This window comes from Tympanuchus pallidicinctus, unplaced genomic scaffold, assembly GCF_026119805.1.
Source record: "Tympanuchus pallidicinctus isolate F22 unplaced genomic scaffold, pur_lepc_1.0 scaffold13, whole genome shotgun sequence".
Lineage (NCBI taxonomy): Eukaryota > Metazoa > Chordata > Aves > Galliformes > Phasianidae > Tympanuchus > Tympanuchus pallidicinctus.
In genome coordinates, this window is record NW_026294648.1 from 16,928,129 (window position 1) to 16,946,440 (window position 18,312).

At 54.7% G+C, this 18,312-nt stretch overlaps 3 protein-coding genes across 8 annotated transcripts; 2 read left to right on the top strand and 1 right to left on the bottom strand.

Annotated features, from left to right (window-relative positions):
- The first annotated feature begins 233 nt into the window (after nucleotides 1–233).
- Nucleotides 234–3,819, top strand: MTCP1 (mature T cell proliferation 1). Of its 4 annotated transcripts, none has more exons than XM_052673560.1 (5): nucleotides 234–311; nucleotides 2,246–3,141; nucleotides 3,243–3,413; nucleotides 3,569–3,620; nucleotides 3,702–3,819. In XM_052673560.1, the coding sequence occupies exons 2-4, from the start codon at nucleotides 3,034–3,036 to the stop codon at nucleotides 3,614–3,616; spliced, it is 327 nt and encodes a 108-aa protein (XP_052529520.1). In that variant the 5' UTR covers nucleotides 234–311; nucleotides 2,246–3,033; the 3' UTR covers nucleotides 3,617–3,620; nucleotides 3,702–3,819. The 4 variants fall into 4 exon arrangements, with proteins under 4 accessions (XP_052529520.1, XP_052529519.1, XP_052529518.1 ...); XM_052673559.1 differs by having other exon boundaries at nucleotides 246–311; nucleotides 2,201–3,141; XM_052673558.1 differs by having other exon boundaries at nucleotides 248–311; nucleotides 2,051–3,141.
- On the top strand, nucleotides 3,567–8,272 carry CMC4 (C-X9-C motif containing 4). Of its 3 annotated transcripts, XM_052673553.1 has the most exons (4): nucleotides 3,567–3,620; nucleotides 3,702–3,728; nucleotides 4,816–4,883; nucleotides 7,442–8,272. In XM_052673553.1, exons 2-4 carry the CDS (start codon nucleotides 3,721–3,723, stop codon nucleotides 7,603–7,605), a joined length of 240 nt encoding a protein of 79 aa, XP_052529513.1. In that variant the 5' UTR covers nucleotides 3,567–3,620; nucleotides 3,702–3,720; the 3' UTR covers nucleotides 7,606–8,272. The 3 variants fall into 3 exon arrangements, with proteins under 3 accessions (XP_052529513.1, XP_052529514.1, XP_052529512.1); XM_052673554.1 differs by lacking the exons at nucleotides 3,567–3,620; nucleotides 3,702–3,728 and adding an exon at nucleotides 3,828–3,882; XM_052673552.1 differs by lacking the exons at nucleotides 3,567–3,620; nucleotides 3,702–3,728 and having other exon boundaries at nucleotides 4,346–4,883.
- A 24-nt stretch (nucleotides 8,273–8,296) lies between these two features.
- FUNDC2 (FUN14 domain containing 2) lies at nucleotides 8,297–15,726 on the bottom strand. The gene is made up of 5 exons (XM_052673555.1): nucleotides 15,609–15,726; nucleotides 15,143–15,293; nucleotides 13,898–13,973; nucleotides 12,891–13,025; nucleotides 8,297–12,222 (listed from the first exon to the last, which is right to left on the bottom strand). Exons 1-5 carry the CDS (start codon nucleotides 15,667–15,669, stop codon nucleotides 12,145–12,147), a joined length of 501 nt encoding a protein of 166 aa, XP_052529515.1. The 5' UTR covers nucleotides 15,670–15,726; the 3' UTR covers nucleotides 8,297–12,144.
- Nucleotides 15,727–18,312: the final 2,586 nt, after the last annotated feature.

Consider the following 18,312-nt stretch of genomic DNA (forward strand, 5'->3'; position numbering starts at 1 on the left):
CAATCCTGGAGCGGCTCCCGGCCTCCTTCAGCCAATCGGCGCGGCTGACTTCCGCTGCTGGGGGCGGGCGCTGCCTCGCTACGGAAGTTCCGTGTGGACCACGCGAGCGGCGGTCCCGGGGTTCCGCGCGGCGCTCGCCTCCCGCACCGGGGCGGGGCCCGGGGCGTGGGGGGCGGGGCGGGGCGGGGCTCGGCGGCGGCGGCCATTGGGGCCCGCGAGCAGGAGGGGGGCGGCGGCGGGGTCAGGGGGGAGGGCGGGGAAGGCTTCGCCGGGCGCGCACGGCGCGGGCTGTCAGCGGCGCGGGGCCGCAGGTAGGTGACGGGCGGGGGGGCGGTTGCCACGGAGACGCGCCGCGCCCCCCTCCCCGCACCATCGGCCTCCCTGCGCTTCTCCCCCCGCCGCGCTCCCGGCCCGTTTCGTCTCCTTCGGATCCCGCCGAGCCGCGTCCCGGCGGGGTGCGGGTTGGCCCCGGCAGCGGCCTCCGCGGTAGAAGCTCGGAACGCGGCGCCTTCGTCACGGGACGCGCTCCTTCCGCACGCCGCTCCGCGCTCGAGGCCGGCCCAGCTCCGCGCTGCGGCCTGCGGGGAGCGAGGAGGGAAAGGCGGGCACCCGGCGGGCTCCGGAGCCCCGAGCCGCACGGCCCGGCACCGCCCGGGTTGCTGCGTGGTGCCGAGAGGAGCGGCGGTGCCGTCGGAGCGTGACGCTGCATTCTGGGTGCTGCCCGGGGGCTGTTTGTAGGTGCGCGTTACGAACGGGGCGCTGGAAGGAGCGGTTTGTAGCGCTTGTTTGAGGACTCAGCGAGCTGACTTTGTTTTTTTTCAGCCCCGCCTTCCTAAGGGCTCTTTTGTTGCTTGCTGATAAAATCGGTGACAAAGTAGGAATTGGAGACGTTTTTCTCTTCCTGGAGTTGCGCTGTGGCTCTCAGCCTGCGTCTGGCCGCGGCTCCCCTTTCCTCGCTGTGTTTGGATCGCTGATATCCCCGTCCTGCTCCAAACCAAAAGCGGTTTTGCCTGACCTGCAGCTTGTCTGGCAGCACAACCTTGAGCCTTCCACCCTGAGCCCACAGCTGTGGAGTTTGGGGGAGGTTTGGGTCTGATGAAAGGGGCGAAGGCTGAAAAGAACACTGCAAACTGATGCCTGTTCTGCTCCGGGTCCTCAGGGTGAGACCTCACTCTGTGCACCCATCCCACCACCGTGTGTGTGCACAGGGGGCACAGACGTACAGTTGTGCTGTAGTCCTCTTGCCTGCAGCCTAATCAGCAAGCTTGAAGCAGGCCCGTGTTGGGACAGGAGAGGTTACCTGCTGTAGGACATGGTGGTGTTTGCTGACTGATGTTACTCTTCCACTGCTGAATCAGTGCTGAGCTGACGGCGTCTCCTCTTTCTGTAGAAATTCCAGCTTCGAACAGGCTGTGAAAGCAAAGTTTTGGGGGCATGATGGAGCTTTTGGCATTTTACCACAGAGTAGGAGAGTGTCCTGGCCAAATTCCAACCTGGGTAATTACATTCTGCTGACTGAAAAATGAGCAGCGGCGATTGCTGCCTTTCACTGCCGGGCAAAGCACACATAGGCTTGAATTTGTGAAGCAAAGTAGGGTGAAGCAGAATGACTCGGGCTTACAGAAACATCACTGTAACTCTCATAGCTCGTTCCTGAAGGCCTTGTGAGGTTTGTTTGGCTGCTGTTGCATTCCTGCTGATGCCAGTGCTGGGGCACTGCTTGGAATGGCTGCAAGGCATTGCAGGATGGCAGCGGTGCTCTTTGCGTCACACCTCCACATTCCCACACATCAAGCAGGGGAACAAACAGAACAGGAGAAAAAAAGAGATATTAAAAGAACGTTCCAGTCCTAAATTGCTGTGACAGTGCTGCTGGGGCTGACCTGTGGTTGGTGTTTTGTTTTCAGAAAGGCTGAGTGGCCCTTTGGTTCCAAAAGGTAGAGAACCACAAGTGTACGGTGTAGAAGGCAACGTGGAAGTGTGTTTCCTGTTCTGTCTGTATAACAATATTTTTCTCTCCCTGACCTTCCCTGCTTTATTTTGTACCCAGATGTTCTTGCCTCTGTCTGAAACATGCCTTGTAACTTCACACGCTTTTGGAAGATCACTGTGTTTCGCTGGGATAGGAATATTGCATCTGCTTCATAGCAGGAAGATGTTACATGTATTGCAGCTTAATTCTGTTCTACTTTAAACCTAGATAAAGAATGAAGACTGTCCGTACCATTTTGATTACCTCTTCTAGGGTTCAAAGACAGAATCATTTTCCCAGACCTCCGCTTGCTAATGGCTCAGCTTGATCTAAGCGGTGTGCAGACAAACTGGCTGATAAACCAAAACCCTTTTGGGAAGAGCCACCTCCATGTCCCAAATTCAACTCCTGCTGATGTTGTCGGCTCTTGGTAAGCACCTTGAGTCTGAGCCACACGACGTGACGAGAGCTGCTTGTGAGAAGATGGTGTGAGTGCGGACCACGCTGCCGTGCCCCCAAGGGATGAGAGGAAGGACCTGCACAATGACAGCTCCGCGAGTTCCCGGCGTGAGAGTCCAGCATCTGGAGTCTCATGCTTTGTCTCCAGATTGATCTCCGTTCTCTTTAAGCTGTCACAAGTTTTGCTTTCGGGATTTAGACCGCCGTCAACCGCAGAACTCCTGCCTCAATCACATCTTTATTTTTCTTCCCACTCCCCCCCCATCGTTTTACACGAAGACTGTTAATAGGACCGCTAGCGGAATAAGCAAAGCCAATACTCACAGGGTTTAACCTACGGCACCTTTTGCCCCAGAATGCCTTACAAACGCCGCTCAGCACACGCCTCCCACAGCACAGCCCGCCCAGAGACCTCCTTCCACCCGGCCACCACCTTAATTGCCCAGAGCCTCTTCTAGGGACGCTTCGACGCGTCGCATCTCCCGCCGTAGGCCGGCCGCCCCCCGAGGTGCCTTTCAGCTCCCAGAGCTCTCCCCACGGATGTCCTGGGAACGAAGGAGCTGACGCCACACGGCTGACGGAGCGCAGAGGAGTGACGGGGGATGGCTGAAGGAGGGCAGGCCGGCGCTCCCCCCGTGCGGCTGTGGGTGCGACGCGTAGGTGTGTACTGCGATGAGCACCGCAGGACGTGGCTCGTGGCTGCGGAAGAGGCAAGTGTCCTTTGGGCTTCGCCGGGATTGTAGCTTTGCTGTCGCAGGTGCCTCTCCTGCGTTGCCAGTAACTGCCTCCTCTCTTTGTTGCTTTCCACCAGGAGGAAGGTATGCTGAGGGCTCGGATCCAAAGAGTTCAGGTTCCCCTGGGTGAGGCGCTGCGACCCAGCCAGCTCCCCCCATCCCGGCTGCCTCACATGTGGCAGCTGTCCCAGGGTGAGCAGTACAGGGATAGTAACTCTCGCGTTTGGGAGATAGAGCACCATCTCATGGTAAGGATGGTGGCGACAATAGACCATAGTCATTCCTGTTTGTGAAGTCATTTGAGATCCTTGAGGGACGGCAGAGGACTGTTATTGTATTGAAGTCCAGTAGCTCTCAGCCACAGTAACTGCAGCCGTATTGAACTTTTCCTTGTCGCTTACAGCTCGGTGGTGTTGAAGAACTGCTGCTTAAACTCGTGCCTGGTGATTAATCTGGTATGTGGAGACATTACCCCCGCTTTGTGCTGTGCTCTGTTTATTCCTCGTCATTCTTTAATATGAATTTTTGTCTTTCAGGAGCAGTGGCTCTAGGAAGATGTCCTTGTATGTTTTGTACAATAAATGATTCTCTCTCCACTGAAATGCGACCACCCCTGAGGTGGAAGCAGTTAAACAACACACAGCAACATCACATGAGTTTAGGACAGGCAGTGAAGAGGAGTATCGTGCCCAATTGAAACGTCAGGGGGAGTTCTAGGTAGGCAGAATGTAATTGCCCTACGTGGAGCTTGGCCAGGATGCTGGAAATAGGCATAGAAGTGCCATAGGGCAGAGGCTGGGCAGGAGGCTGACAGCAGCCCCAACTCCAGGCAGGGCTGAGCTGTGGCACTGCAGGGACTGAAGTCCTGTGCTGTGTACGGCCACAGCAATGCTTTCATTCTGGGCTCTCCCACCCCTCTGCTGCTCCCCCCACTTTTTCTTTGTCTGTTGGTTTCTCATGAGATCCCGGTGACGGGTGGGTGCTGCAGCTGCAGAAAGTCAAACTGATGGCCTGATGTCCGCTTTCTGGGAATCTGATAATGGCAGAGCTGTTTCTTTTGGGGGAATCCCAAGAGGATTTCTCTTGCAACAAAAAATCCCCCCTTGTTGTTTTTCTGGGACAAACATAACGATGTTGTTCTGCTGTTTTTTCCCCAAGTTCCTCCTCCAGATGCAGTTGCATGGCTGTGCCAAACTCCAGGATGCACAGAGCTCGCAGAGAGGGCTCATCTTTTAGCAACAGGTTTAAAGGCATAGAGCTGTTAAAAAAGAGCCGTGTTCATGTGAGTCGTTGTTGGAATCTTTGTGCTTCCAAGTGGAAAAGGACACACACTGCAACCAGGGGGAAAAGGGAAGGGCCTTCAGGCGTAGCTCCTACAACTTCCCTGCGCTCATGGCCAACGTTGACGGCCTCCAGCCAGGCCCAGGGGTGCATTGGGAGGCAGCTGGCAGGTTGCTCCCCAGGAAAGGAGTGCTGTGAGCATTTTGTGCGTTCATTGGGAGTGTGGGGAATCCCATCTGTTGGCAGCAGGTGCATCCTGACCACCTGCAGTAGGGAGGGAAGCCAGGAGCTCTTTGCTCAAAGGCGCTGTTTTGCCCCCCTGCCTTCCCCAAACGTTATTTCTACAGTAACATTTTCCTGTCGTTTTAGTTCTCTGAACATGTCCCAGAAGGATCCCTGCCAGAAACAAGCCTGTGAAATACAGAAATGCTTGCAAGGTACCGAGCATCATTTTGTCTTTTTGGTGTCTTGAGTTTTGGTGGAACCGAGTTCTTTTCACATCTCCCTGTTCTCCTTTCACTTGAGGAGGAAGCAAGCAAGCGCGCGAGCGTGACCTGAGCACAAAGCCAACCAAATGGCAGCGACTGGTTTTAAAAGAATTCCTTTGTGCTTGATTGTAAGGAGCGAGGCACAAAACGCAGCGTTTCTCACAGCTTTTCCAAGCTGAGCATTCTCCGTGCCTTAGTGAGAGGCTGTGTGTAGTCTCAGGACTGAGCTGTAGGTGGGGAGAGCCAGACTTGTGAGCTGTGTTGGAGTGGGAGGTGAGGCTGTGGGTGGGTGGAGCGAGGACACACAGAGCTTGGAGCTGCGGGCACAGAGATGCTGCAGGAGCAGCCAGGTGTGTGCCTGGCCTGGGGGCAGCAGGTGGGCTGAGGGCCTCTGGGAGGCCTTGACGGCTGTTTCGTGTTAATTGAGCAAAATAGGCGGTGGGAAAATGGAGGTTAGGTGATAACGTGCTTCGGGTGCCTGAGCTGGGGAAGGCAGGTTGGTGACTCGCAGAGACAAATATGCTTCTAAACAATGCAGTTGCTAAAAATGGGATGAATAAGAGAAAGCGTTTCTGTGTGTGCGTGCAGCTCGGGCACGTTGGGAAGGGTGTTTTCTGAGTCACCCAGCAGAGCTCTGTGTGTGTGAGGAGCTTTGCTGGAGGGTGACTGGCTGAGAGCCCAAGGCTGAGAGTAACAGCAGTGCTAGCAGCAGCTGGGCATGTTAGCCGAAATGGAGTGGAGGGATGGCTTTGCTGCCTGCAGCAAGTGTTGTGGTGCAGCTGGTGTGGTAACAGCCCCCGATGGCTGGGGAATGGCATGGGAAGAGAAACATGGGGGAGAAGCAGGGAGAGGCAGCGTTCAATCAGTGGATATCTGTGTTCTCCAGGATTGTTTATTTGGAAGCTGTGTTCAGCTCAAAGGAAGGGCTCCGATAATCCTCTCCTCGTATCCCCAGCACTTGTAAACAGGCTTTGCTTTTGGTGTTTGGCCCTCTGCGGGTCCTATTATGACAGTGCTGTTTTCATGGCTTTCACAGAGGTTCTTCCAAGTGATGCACTCTCACAGGTCTGTGTACAGATGTGATCTGGATGGCTCAGTGTTACCAAGGGGGCTTTTCCTCTGCTGCACGCACACCTCGCTGCCCCACCACTTCTGTGGCCAACATGTTGGAGAGCTGTTGTTTGTGCTGTGATATTGCCTGAGTCGCACAGATGAAGCAGCTGAGTTGACAGCAAAGCAGTTTTTCCTGCAAGAATTAATGCAATAGAGGAAGTAAAGCAGAGCCTGCAGTGACCAGTGCACACAGATGGTGTGGAGGATGAGGGAGGAGGAGGGCAGGAGCAGGGAGGTGCAGCTTCTCAAAGCCATTTTGCAGAGGATGACTGTTTCAAAAGATGTTGCCTGCTTTCTCTGTGAGACTGAATGCCCACTGTAAACCATAAACTTGATCTGTGTTTTGCCATCCATCGTAAGATTGCCCTTCTGGAGCGATCCCTGATGGGTAGCAGGGCATAGAGCTGTGGAAACAGAGCTGCACAGGGATGGTTAGGAGAACCCTTGGAGCATGTGTGGTAGGAACATGAGGGCAGGGAGGTGTCAGCTCTCCTTCCCAGGTTTGTGCCTTCTGGGCTGCCAGCTTCCTCCTGAACCCCCCCCCACCCCCGAGCAGCTGGGGCTTTGGGCAGCAGGTGGAGCTGAAGGTGTTCTTCCCAAGGCTCTGTTGGCCCTGCTTTCTGAGGGCTGGGCAGAAGCCCCGGCGGGGCTGAGCCCCTGCTGTCACTAATCAGTCAAGATGGGATGAGCTGCCAGCCCTGTCCTGGGGAAGATGCTGCCCATCCCATCTCATAGGGTCTGAGAGCATCCTCCTGGGAAGGAAAGGAGAGGCGAAGGCAGCACTGAGACGTGGCTGAATGCCTCCCCAAGCCGGAGGTGGGAGCTCAGTGCAGGAGGGCTCCTGTTGGTGCTTTGGCTGCTGGCAGCAGAATGGCTTCCTGTGAGCAGTGCCGTGCAGAGCCACATCCTGCCCACAGCAGGCTGATGGTGGGAGGGCTGCAGCCACACGGCCCACCTCTTCCTCCCAGCCCTCCGTGGAAGGCAGGTGCACTTGTCCCCATTTATATCAACTCCACTTTGCAAGCTCTTAATTGTACTGCTGTACACCTTGCAGTGATGAGGCAGCTGGGCTGAGCCAGCTGAAAAGCACTCGGGATAAAAAAGTACAGAGGAAAGGGACAGCAGACAGAGAAACCTCATTGCTGCTGTAGTGATGCAATAGATGCAAAACAGGGGGACTGAACGTGCTCCTGGCCGTAGCTGCAGGGCTGACAGCTTCCTACCCAGCTGACAGCAAAGGGAGATTGTAGAGCAGGGGAAGTGGTGGAGCATCGGTAAGCAGGGCGTCCTTTTCAAAGCAGGGCACCACCCAGCATCCCAGGGTCAGACACATCCCCCCAGGGAACAAAAGCAGCTCTCCTGTGTAGACTTGGTGTCTCCTTCTTATTTTCCAGCGAACAACTACGTGGAGTCTAAGTGTGAAGCTGTGCTTCGAGAGATGAGGAGGTGCTGTGCCCGGTACCCCGAGGGCAGATCCATCTGTTGTTCAGGTTTTGAGAAAGAAGAGAGAGAAAAGCGTAGAGCTACTTCAGGAGGAATTCCCCCACCACCTCAGTAACACAAAGCAGCTCCAGCAGGTGCCAGAGCACGGACTCACCTACGGAGCCCAGGTGTGTGTTTGTGAGCCTTCTCTAGACTTTCTGGAAAGCCAGAGGGCTCCTAGAACACACCACCCCGCGCACCAAAAAGCAGTACCAAGAGATGGCCTGGTTGATAGACTTCATTTTCTGTACCAAATCATCATCTACGTTGTCCTCGCGTTGCATCCGTGTCCGTGAAAAATCAATCTGATGCGTTTAGAATGCTTACCTTACTCTAACCCATCCCTGCTCTCAAAATGGAGGGCTGGAACCAAGTTACTGTGGCTTCTGGAGGGGGAGGTACAGGAAGCGTGCTCTTAAGAATGAGTGTAAGTGTGACACATGAAAACAAAGCCCATTTCGACACAGCAAAGGTGTTGCTGCCGTCGGGCAGCAGCTCCAGGCAACATTCACCTGTCCAGGGGTTCAAGCTCAAGAATGGGAATCGGGTCTGGGGTTTGATCCCAGGTCTTGCATAGCTCACGGTGACCAGGCGTCACTCTGCCTAAGTGCCTCACTTTCCCCCTGGACAGAGTTTAGATGACTTTCTGTCTGAATTGCCTACACGCTGCTATTTGCATGACAATAAAGATGTTACAGGAACATTATTTCAGGGATTGCTACAGGAATAGGATCTTTTTTTTTTTTTTTTTTTAAAGAAAAAAAAAAAAAGAAAAAGAAAAAAGAAAAAGCAATATTCGTTTGGAAATCCTGACTGTTGATATAAAATTTATAAATTTCTGTATAATTGAAGACCTTTAAGCAATACGTTACCAATCCAGCATATCTGGCTGTGCTGGAACCCAGAGGCCTATCACAAAGCCCTGGGCTAGATCCAAGAACCGATTTAGGTGCCACTTCTGAACACCACAGTCGTAGGCACCCTCTGTCAGTACAGCACTTCAGACTCACACACAACCCGATCCGTCTGCGTCTGGACCCCAGGGAGAGATGGCTCCTCAGAAACTCTCACCTGCGCAGCAGAATTTCCTGTGACCTGTAGGAAGAGCTCGGTAGTCAGGTTCCTGCATCACCCTTCAGAGCTGCCTCTGTCTCTCCGTCCACTGTAGCAGGAGTCCAGGCACCTCAGTGGGTGCCAAGTCCATTGCAGGGCCCAGGCACCACAATACCAGACTTCGAACCCACTAGGCTCCTAACTCTGTCATTAGATCTAGCCGTAAAGGACTTTTGTGCTGTGATAATTAACTACAAAATACAGCTTCTATAAACAGACCACTGTAGTCTAGGCACAATAGTTGAGTGTATTGAAGCCTAGAACGGCAAACCATCTGTACCTGCTGCTCTGAAATACCATAACACAAAATAAATGACTGGAACAAACTGCAGCCTGTGTGGTTGTTTACTGAGAGCAGCTGTAAGCTGGGCTGCTTGGCTACGTGTGATATCATCAGGTTGAAATAGAAGCTGCTTGGTATTTTTATAACTGGGACTCGGGCTCAGATTAATTCAGGGCTACCCTGCCCTCCCCCCCACAAGAAATGACAATGACAGAACGGGGGTGTTGGGGCAGGAGGTGCTTGGAAAGCAGAGGCAAAGGATGACAACGATGAGAAGCAGCTCAATCACTTCACTAGTGGCTCATTTTTCCCTCCTGCCTGAGGAGCAGCAGGAAGAAAATCATTTACTGTACATCAAACAGTTGTTCAGGCTTCTGTTGCACCCACTGAAAGGAAACCTCTGTCTCTGTGCCCAGTTCTGCTCAGGTGGAACGAACTGGGTGAGCTGAGAGATGAAGACATGCGGGTCCCCGAGGAGTCAGCAGAACTCACACAGAAATTAAAGCAAAACCGTTTAATAAAATATCACTTCAACAAGCATTTACATGTAATATATAAAAAGACTTTAAAAAGCCTAGTGTGTTTTAAACCCTCCTGTGCTGGCACAGATGCCAGAAGTGGCTGACACAGAACAAAAGGGATGTGTGGGTTGGAAGGGTGGGGGGGAAGGACCTCACCTTGGCACCTACAGTAACAGAACTGCATCCCCAGGGGCTGATGGGGCACCAGAACTCGCAGTGTGGGCTCACAGCATCCACCACCACCAGCCACGAGTCTCACAGTGGCACAGCAGAAAAGATCTGCCAGCTCCCAGCTGCTCCCTGCCCACCTTCACACCCACCAGGATTTGCCTCTACTGCCCTCTTCCCCTTGCAGCAGTTGCTGAGATGCTCTGGCTCCCTCTCTGGGCCATTCCTCTTTGCAGCAGCAGCAGCTGAGGAACCCATGGAGCAGAACACAACACCTCCCACCCTGGGCAGCGCCTGACCAGAGGCTGGAGGGCAGCCCTAAGGCCTGTTAATGATTTACCTTCATTCTGTCCCTGGAGAAAGGTTTGTAAAGAACAGCGCAGCCAGTTGGGTTGCTCAACACACCAGGCAGAGGGGAAGCAGCACTTCCCCTGCAGGAGCAAGAGATATCCTGCAACACAGATGTGTTAATTCACACAGTTCAGCTATGCAGGTTTCCTACAAACACCTGCTTTTTGTTTTTTTTTGTCACTCCACTCTCAAGCATGAATTTATTGAGGACCTATTTGCTGCACCGCTTCACTCCTGCAGCTCCTGATGGCTTTCCTAAAAGTCATCATTAAAAGGATGCGAGCCCAGCTGCTCCTCCCTTCACCCCAGAAGCAGAGATACCAATTTCTGCTTCTTGACTGCCTGCAGTGTGAGAAAAACACCAACCAGATCAAAGCATTGCCACAATTACACTTCAATCAGAGGCGAAATGAAGCTAATGGCTGTCAGTGCTCATCCCAAAACCTCTGGAAGCTGAACCCACACTCCCAGCTCTTTCAGCAGCTCTCTGGGGACGAGCCCCCCTTCTACCCACACCAGAACCAGCCACGTATGTTCAGAATGGCATCACACAGCACAAGAGATGGGTTGGGGCACCTCCTGGTCACTCACACACATCACTGCTCTCCAGCTTGTTCCCTGTGAAGGCTGTGCTGACCCACATCAAAAAGGTTCTGGGGAAGAACACCTATTTGTGCCTGCTGAAGGACATCAGCCCGAGGTCATTCAAGTCCCCACACTCTGCCAAGTGCTAATGCCAATCCAGCACAGCCACTGCAGAACACCTCTAAGATACATAGATTTCATTTTTCTTGTGGGTTAGAGTTCTGCTCTGCACACAACTGCCCCAAGAACAGCTGAGCCCTGCGCCAGGCTACTGCTGGCAGAAATACACAAGGGGATTAAGCAAGCAGCTTTTTTGGGAGGGGGGAACAGTAAATTCAAAGAAAGAAGGAATACAACCAGGGCAAAGAGCATGGAAAGGGCCTACTAATACAGGGGAGCCATACCCTGGTTTTCCCCCCAGTTTTTATTGTTCAGGCACAAGCACCCTGCTTCTTGTAGGCAGAAAGGTCAGAGATGGTGCTCAAAGCAGTTCTAACCAGATTCCTCTTCCTCCCCCTTCCACTCCAATGGAGCTGGCAAAAAGGAACCCGGATCAGTGCGACGTACCCTAAACAGGGATGCAATTCCTACCTGCAATCCCACCCCAAGCAGTTACAGCTTTAAGAGCATCAACTTTGAAGCAGCCTGAGGTCACAGCAGACCTCAAAACCCTGCTCTGAGCCCCAAGGTGGCTTACAGTAAGTGGCACAGCAGAAATATGCACTGCTCGTGCCAGCCAGCCTGCCACAGGCAGGGGAGCAGCCTGGGACCAGCCCTCCACAGGAACAGAGCACCTCAGCACACCTCAGAAGCTGGCAGCCAGCAGCTGAGCAAGGTGCTGTATGGAACAGGAAGCTGGGAGACTTTCAGAACACAGCAGGGCCCCGAGTGCCACAACACCGCGCTCAGTTTCCATCAGCAGCACCAGAGCTGCACTTCCAGTAAGGGCTATAAATAACAGCAGAGGGAAAGCCAAACAGCCACCTACGTGCAGTGCAGAGGCAGGGAAAGGGAGAGAACCCCCAGCACACAAAGTGTGGATGTGCTCCTTACCCACCTGCCCTGGGCACAGCCCACGCCGTCCCTCAGCACCTCTGCGGCCACACCAGGACAGCCAAGCACACCTGCACTTCACACACCAGTTCTGCACAGATGGAAGCTCAGGCTTTCCAGAGACCAGGGCAGAGAAAGTGCAAGATAAATAGCAGTGAAGAGCTGACAGCTGGTGTACAAATATACTGGCAGACAAACGTACAGGTCCCAGGCACTGGGGAAGAAGCATGTTATAGAGATTTCTCTGCCATTAAGTGTTTATGAGGCTGCAACTCAATCCAGCAACTCGAGGCTAGGCATATTCAGTGAGGAAAGGAATCGCTATGATACACTGAAGTCAAAAGCTTTCAGGCCAATACAGCACCCAGACAGTCCAGACAGGTAGAAGTTGGAAATCCAAAGCAGAGCTGTAAGAAATAAGGGCTGGGACCTGCGAGTGTAGGGGCTGCAGAGGCCAAACCTGCTGGAAACTACCATGGACTTCTACATGAGAGGAAGAAGAGGACAGGGGAGGCTGGGCATGATGAGTCGACTGTAGTTCCTAGGAAGCCATTCCAAGCAGAAACCCTCCAGCAAACCCTCCAGTCAGGATAACATTCTTCTTCAGAAATATGATCACCTAAGCATGGGAGAGAAGAGCCAAGAGTGTTACCCCAACAGCAGCAGTCTCTCACCCACCCTCCCCACAGTAAGGCACCTCAGGCTGCTCTCTGTGGTGGGTAATGCTTGGAGCAATGCTCAGCCCCTGCAAAGTCCCCCCCCCCAAGCTCCCCACTGTACACACAGCTCCTGAGCTGTGACACAGCCCCAGCACAGCCCAGACCCTCCAACAGCTGTCACACAGCTGGAGCCCACTTGCACCCCATATCAGACACGTGAGGCTCTGCCACAGGCAGCACACTGTGACAATGGCAGAAGGGGCTGCTGACAGCACGCACGTGCTGCACCTCATGCTGCAGAGCCCAGTGCAACCAGGCCACTCCGCTGCTAGACCTGCTTAGTTTTCCCTCCCCACCCCTGCAACGCCAGCACAGGAGCTTCTTGAGCCTCCCTCCCCACCCCTGCAATCCCAGCACATTTTCTTTTAACCCCAAGGAATTTCCACAACACACAGTGAGCTGGCATCACACCAACGTGCCTCAAATACTGTTTGCCATCTCACCAGTTTTGTTTTTACACAAGCACTCCCCCTTTGCACGTGCATAACAGAAGAACCCAGGAGTCCATCCCATTTCTCGCTGTCCCTCCAGCAGGATACCTGCACCCACCTTGAAAGAGTTGTCTCACCTCATCCACTTTGCTTTTCACTTCTGGAGACATTTTGTTACTGCTGCTGTGAAATTTCAGCTGCTGCTTGGCTTTGTTCACGTCGCGTTCCACGAGCTTCCAGTCAACTTTGATGTATCCTGTATGGTTTGCAATCTAGAATTTCGAGAGGTGGAATGAAAGACTGAAAGTTCTGTCAGAACAGAACCCTCCTGGCTCACCCACCCACCCCTTCTCACACCCTGGACCAGGAGGTCAAGAGAGGATGAGCACACGAGCTTAAACAGCAGCCCAAGCATCACTCGTGTGGCTGTATTAACTGTCCTGCAGCATCTGCCTCCCTCAGTAATCCTCTAGAAGAAGGGCACGCTGCAGCTTACCCCGTTTCAGCCCCTCCTCTACCACAAAGCTGGCATCCCCTCCCCCTCACAACTGCCACGTCCGCTGCTGGGACGCTCTGCAGCTCTCCTGCTGTGGGTGGACTCTGCTATTAATAGCCAGTATTTTATCTGGTCAGGATGATTCAAGGGTGAAGCTCTCCGGGCTCAGAGCAAGCTTTGGGCAAAACAAGCAGAACAGGAGGAGTGAGATAGAGCACCTCAAGAGCAAACAACCAAAGGTTGCTGAGTGAGCCTCCTGTGGGAGGTCCAAGCTGCATTTCAGGATATCCAACAGGTTCCCTCAGTTCCAGAGTTCTTAGAAACCAGAAGGACCAGAGAGTTTCCTCCTCCTCCTCGGCACATTACAAAGATCCTCATCTGTTTTAGCCAGACTCCTCAGGTAGCAGATCAGAGATGCAAGTAAATGTTCTAATTAACTTCATAAGCAGCATTTCAGCACAGCTCCAGTTCTAACAGGCTGTGGTTACAGCACTTGTGGGGATGGGGCTGCCAAGGACCGTGTGCCCACAGCATGCAGAGCTGTGCAGAGCAGGGAATGCCCCACACGCCCCAACAAGCAGCCATCAGACACAACCCATCCTCACCACCAGCACTTTCCAGGAGGCCTGGCCCACCCTTCACACCCACCTGAAGCAGGAAAAAGCCACCTCCCACCGCCGTTGCTGCCAGCTTTCCAACCTTCTGGAAGATGAATCCAGTACACCTGCAAACCAACCAGGATCCAGTGAGAACAGGACACCACTCACATCCCTCAGCACACATCCCACAGACAATTCTGCCTTTGGTGCTAATTGCTCAGTGCTCAGAGACAGCCTGAATAACAGCACAAGCAGAGAAAAAGGGAAAGAATTTGTGCCCAGCCAAGTGGGACGCTTTACAACTTTCTACTCCTCACTATGGCATTTCAGGCTTTCCAGAGTTGTGACTCTTCTGTCTTCAACACCAGTGCTCTCCCAAAAGCAAACTGCAAACACGTGATTTAACTAAAATCAACACGTGCTTTTGGCAGGGTGCTTTTCGTTTTTTTGAGTAGCAGCATTTGTGAAGGAATTTCTTCACGGTAAGGGTGATGGAGCACTGGAACAGGCTGCTCAGGGAGGTTGTGGATTCTCCTCTGGAGATGTTCAAGACCCAGCTGGATGCCTACTTGTGCAGCCTGCTGTAGGGACCTGCTTTGCAGGGGGGTTGGACTCAAAGATCTCCAGAGCTCCCTTCCAGCCCCTACGATTCAGTGATCATCTTCAAAAGGAGAGCTGGCAGCACGCCTGCTGCTGCTCCACAGAAGAGCACAGAAGGCAGATCACAAGGCTACAGCTTCTTCGTTGCCCAAACAACTTTTACTTTCATTTCTCAAATGAGAAGTTTCTGATGCAATGGTTCAAAGTTACACTAGTCTCAAACATGGTTTTACACTTTCAGCATTGCTGTAGCCACCAGAGCTCCAGCAGGCAGCACCCCGAGTGCAGAGCTGGGCGTACTGTGTCACACAAACCAGCCTTTGCTTTGACAACAGTTCCCCCATCAGCACAGCAAAACAACACAGCAAGCTGCTCTTGCTCATTTTTGAACAGAAACACTTGGTGAAGTTACCCAAGAAGCCACCAGCTTGGATATGCTAGGACAGAACAATCCATCACACACTTTTATCTCTGTGTCACATAAAGACGGTGACAGCAAGATGCTGTGAGCAGAGCCACAAGCTCCAGCCAGAGCACCTTGAACCCCAGGCAGGCAGTGTGCCCACAGCACCAGTGTGCAAGGCACGGCCAGCTGCTCCCAGCGAGGCATTGGCACAGACCCCACAGCCACCCCTCAGGGAGAACACTGCTGGAAGAGCGAGGACTGCCTTCACCACACAGAACTGCCACTCACCATCCCGTCACCCCTCCGATCACCAGCTGCGTGGCCACGTTGTACTTCTCGGCGCTCGACCCGGAGCTGGGAGCAAAGACCTTCTTCCACCACGGCCGGCTCTTGGTGTACTCGGCCAGGTCCAGCACGTTGAAGGCGTCCTCCTTCCTTCCTGCGGGAGGGCAGGCACGGAGCTGAACGACGGAGCCACCAAGCTTCCCGCCTCGCAGGACTCGCCCTCACACCCCGCCCAGGCCTCACCCCACCGCTCCAGCGCTCCGGGCCCCTGAGGGAACTCGGCGGGCTTCTGGGCCCGGCTCCTCAGCGCGCACAGGCGCAGGCCGCACCGCCCGCCCGAGGCGTCGCTAATGGAAATAGCGCCTCATAGACCCCACGGGGAACGCCGAACCGGACCGCCCAGCCGCCGGGATATGGGACCGGGAGAAGGAGCCGCCCCGGTGGGACGAAGCCTGACACCGCCGCCCACCTCCGCCCGACGCAGCCATGGCGCCGCTCCGCTCTGCCACCGGACCGCCCTCACTGCGCATGTGCACCGCCACGCCCCCTTTTACGCCTCATCACGTGGCTCCGCCCACGTAGTAACCACGCCCATCGTGATGCTCCGCCCCCCTCCTCCCACCCCACCCCCGTAGCCCCGCCCACTCGCAGGTCCTGATCTCCGGGGCACCCGCGTGGATGCGGGGCACGTGGCTGTGGCGTGGACACGGCAGTGTGGGGCTCACAGCTGGGGGTCACAGCGAACGTCGGCTTTCTGTAGGGCACAGCAGGTCTGGCTGAGCTCTGAGCACGCAGTGCCGAGGGCTGGAGGTGGAGGGGGTAGGGAGGGCAGGTAGACCCATGCCCCCAGTGACCATGCTCTCATGAACACAAAGAAAAGGAGACAGCACTTTGTGAAGGTTTATTGACTCTCTTGCAAACACAAAGTTCCCGTGTGCTCTTCGGGTTGCCAAACCCCACAGCACTGCTCGGCATCCCCCCCCATGCTCCCAGCAGCTCCATTCATCCCATGTCCAAGTGCAGCTCCTGTGTGTGCAGCATGGTGGTGGCCCTTTGGTGACCCAGTAATCAGATGTAGCTGTTAGTGAGACTGTCGGACAGATCCTACACCGACTACTGAGCGGCCAAGGGCACCGTGTCTCCGCTGGGGCTCCATCCTCCAGGCAGGGCTGGTGATGAGCAGAGGGATGGCTGTGGCAATGGAACAGCTGGCTGCCCTCTAGCAGCATTCTATCTTGGAAACCCCACACCAACACTGATGTCAGGCAGCGTTTGGCTCCTCTGCATGTCCGCATTGTGGTCACTAGCTCTGTATCCCTCAGGGCAGGGCCTTCCCTCATGCCCCCCACGGTGCCAGCTGGGTCCCCCCTGAACATCTCCAAAGTCCCCACTGTCCCCAGTATTGATGACATGGCCTCGTCCTTCCCCACGCACGTGCACTGTAGCCTGAGATGGGCACTCAGCTTCCTCCTGCAGTGGGGAAGGAGCTGTGCTGCCAGCACTGGGGGTCCCTGTGCTCCAGCTCAGAATGGAGGGTGGCACCTGTGCAGCCTGCAGCCATCAAGGCTCCACTGCCAGGCACCAGTCTCACTCAGCCCAGGGAGTGCAAGCCCAAAAGCCATTCCCTGTCTCAAATACTTCCTGTCCCTCCCAGTGCAACCGCCACCTCCTAGCCCACATGGCCGGGTGACCCAACGCTCAGCGTGACCTGCACCAGGCAATGAGCATCCAACAAAACCATCTTCCCCCAGCAAGCCCCCTCTTGCAGAGCCCCTCCAAAATGCTGGGACCCCCCCTGGGTGCCCCACTGCTGCACCATACCTGGCCATCTCCACCAGACAGCGTGGTCCTCTGCCAAAAGCACGTGTCCTTGGTGCACGGGGCCACGGAAGGCTCCAGGCTGCTACCGTGGTGGCTCAGGGGGACATCTATGTGCCACCACCCTCATGGCCATCGTTCACTGCTGAGGCTGCAATGGAGAGATCTGCTTTTAGTACGGCGAGAAGCGAGGGCTGAATTCCCCTTCCCCTGGCTGGGACGTCCGTGGTGGTGTCACACAGCTGTGCTGGGACAGCCCCGGCACCGCGGCTGTTCAGGGACACGCTGCAGTGCACAGAAAGGAAATTTGCAGCCCAGCCCCGTCAGAGCAAGAGCACGGGGATTTTCAGCGGGGTTTCTCTCTCTGCCCCTGCCTCTCATTCTCTCTTCTCGTTTTCTGGAAATGAAACAAACTCAGGCTCCGGCTTTTTGTGTCGCTTTGGTGGGGGTGACTGCCCTTCTCCTTCGTTCCCCTGCGGCTGCAGTGGGGATTTTTGTCTCTGGATGGCTCCATCTCACACGGCTGCTCCCTCTCTTGCCGACCCCACGGGATTGGATTGGGCAATGGGGACCCCTGTGGTGCTGCGTGCTGCATCCCAGCAATGGGCAGCAGCTTCGGGCTGCGCGGGAGCTCTCTGTGCATCTGTTTCTTCTCTGCAATGACTGAGGGAGGATTTTTCTGGGACAGTTCTGAACCAGTCATCCCCGTGGAGTGACGCTCAATTGCTGTTGTTAAATTTAGCCCTGTCTGGGGCTCGCCAGGAGCTGTGCTGGTGCAGGGATGCCTGAGCTGAGAGGTGGGGGACGGGGAGGAAGGGCAGTGTCAGGCCCTGAGTGCAGCCACTGTGGGGTGGAGAGGATATGTGTCTGAGTCCAATCACCTCTGGAGGTCTGGGGTTTACTTCAGCCTCCCATTTTGGCATCTGAGATGATAAGCTGGGCACCAAAACCTGCTCAACTCAGTGTATGTAAACCCATCTCCAGGCTGACCCAGCAACATCATCCTGCAAAGCAATTTCTCTGAGCTTCATTTAATCAACCAGGGTAATTAGGTGATTTAGGAAGGACTGCGTGCCTGGAGGCTGCTCTGCTTCTCCCAGAGCTGAACTCTTTTAGCATTGTCCCTGCAAAGGCAGTGGCTGTGGGAGCATCCTCTGGCAGTGGGCCCCCCTAAATGCACGTCCCCCCTTAAATACATGTTCCCTCTAAATGCACATCTCTGCCTAAATGCACATCTCCATTCAACTCCACAGGTGCATTTTGGGAGCACAGCCACAATGCTCCACCATCTGAGCCATCCAGAGCTGCCTCCAACACGGGAAACAGGAGAGGAGAGCCGCCTCACTGCCCCATTT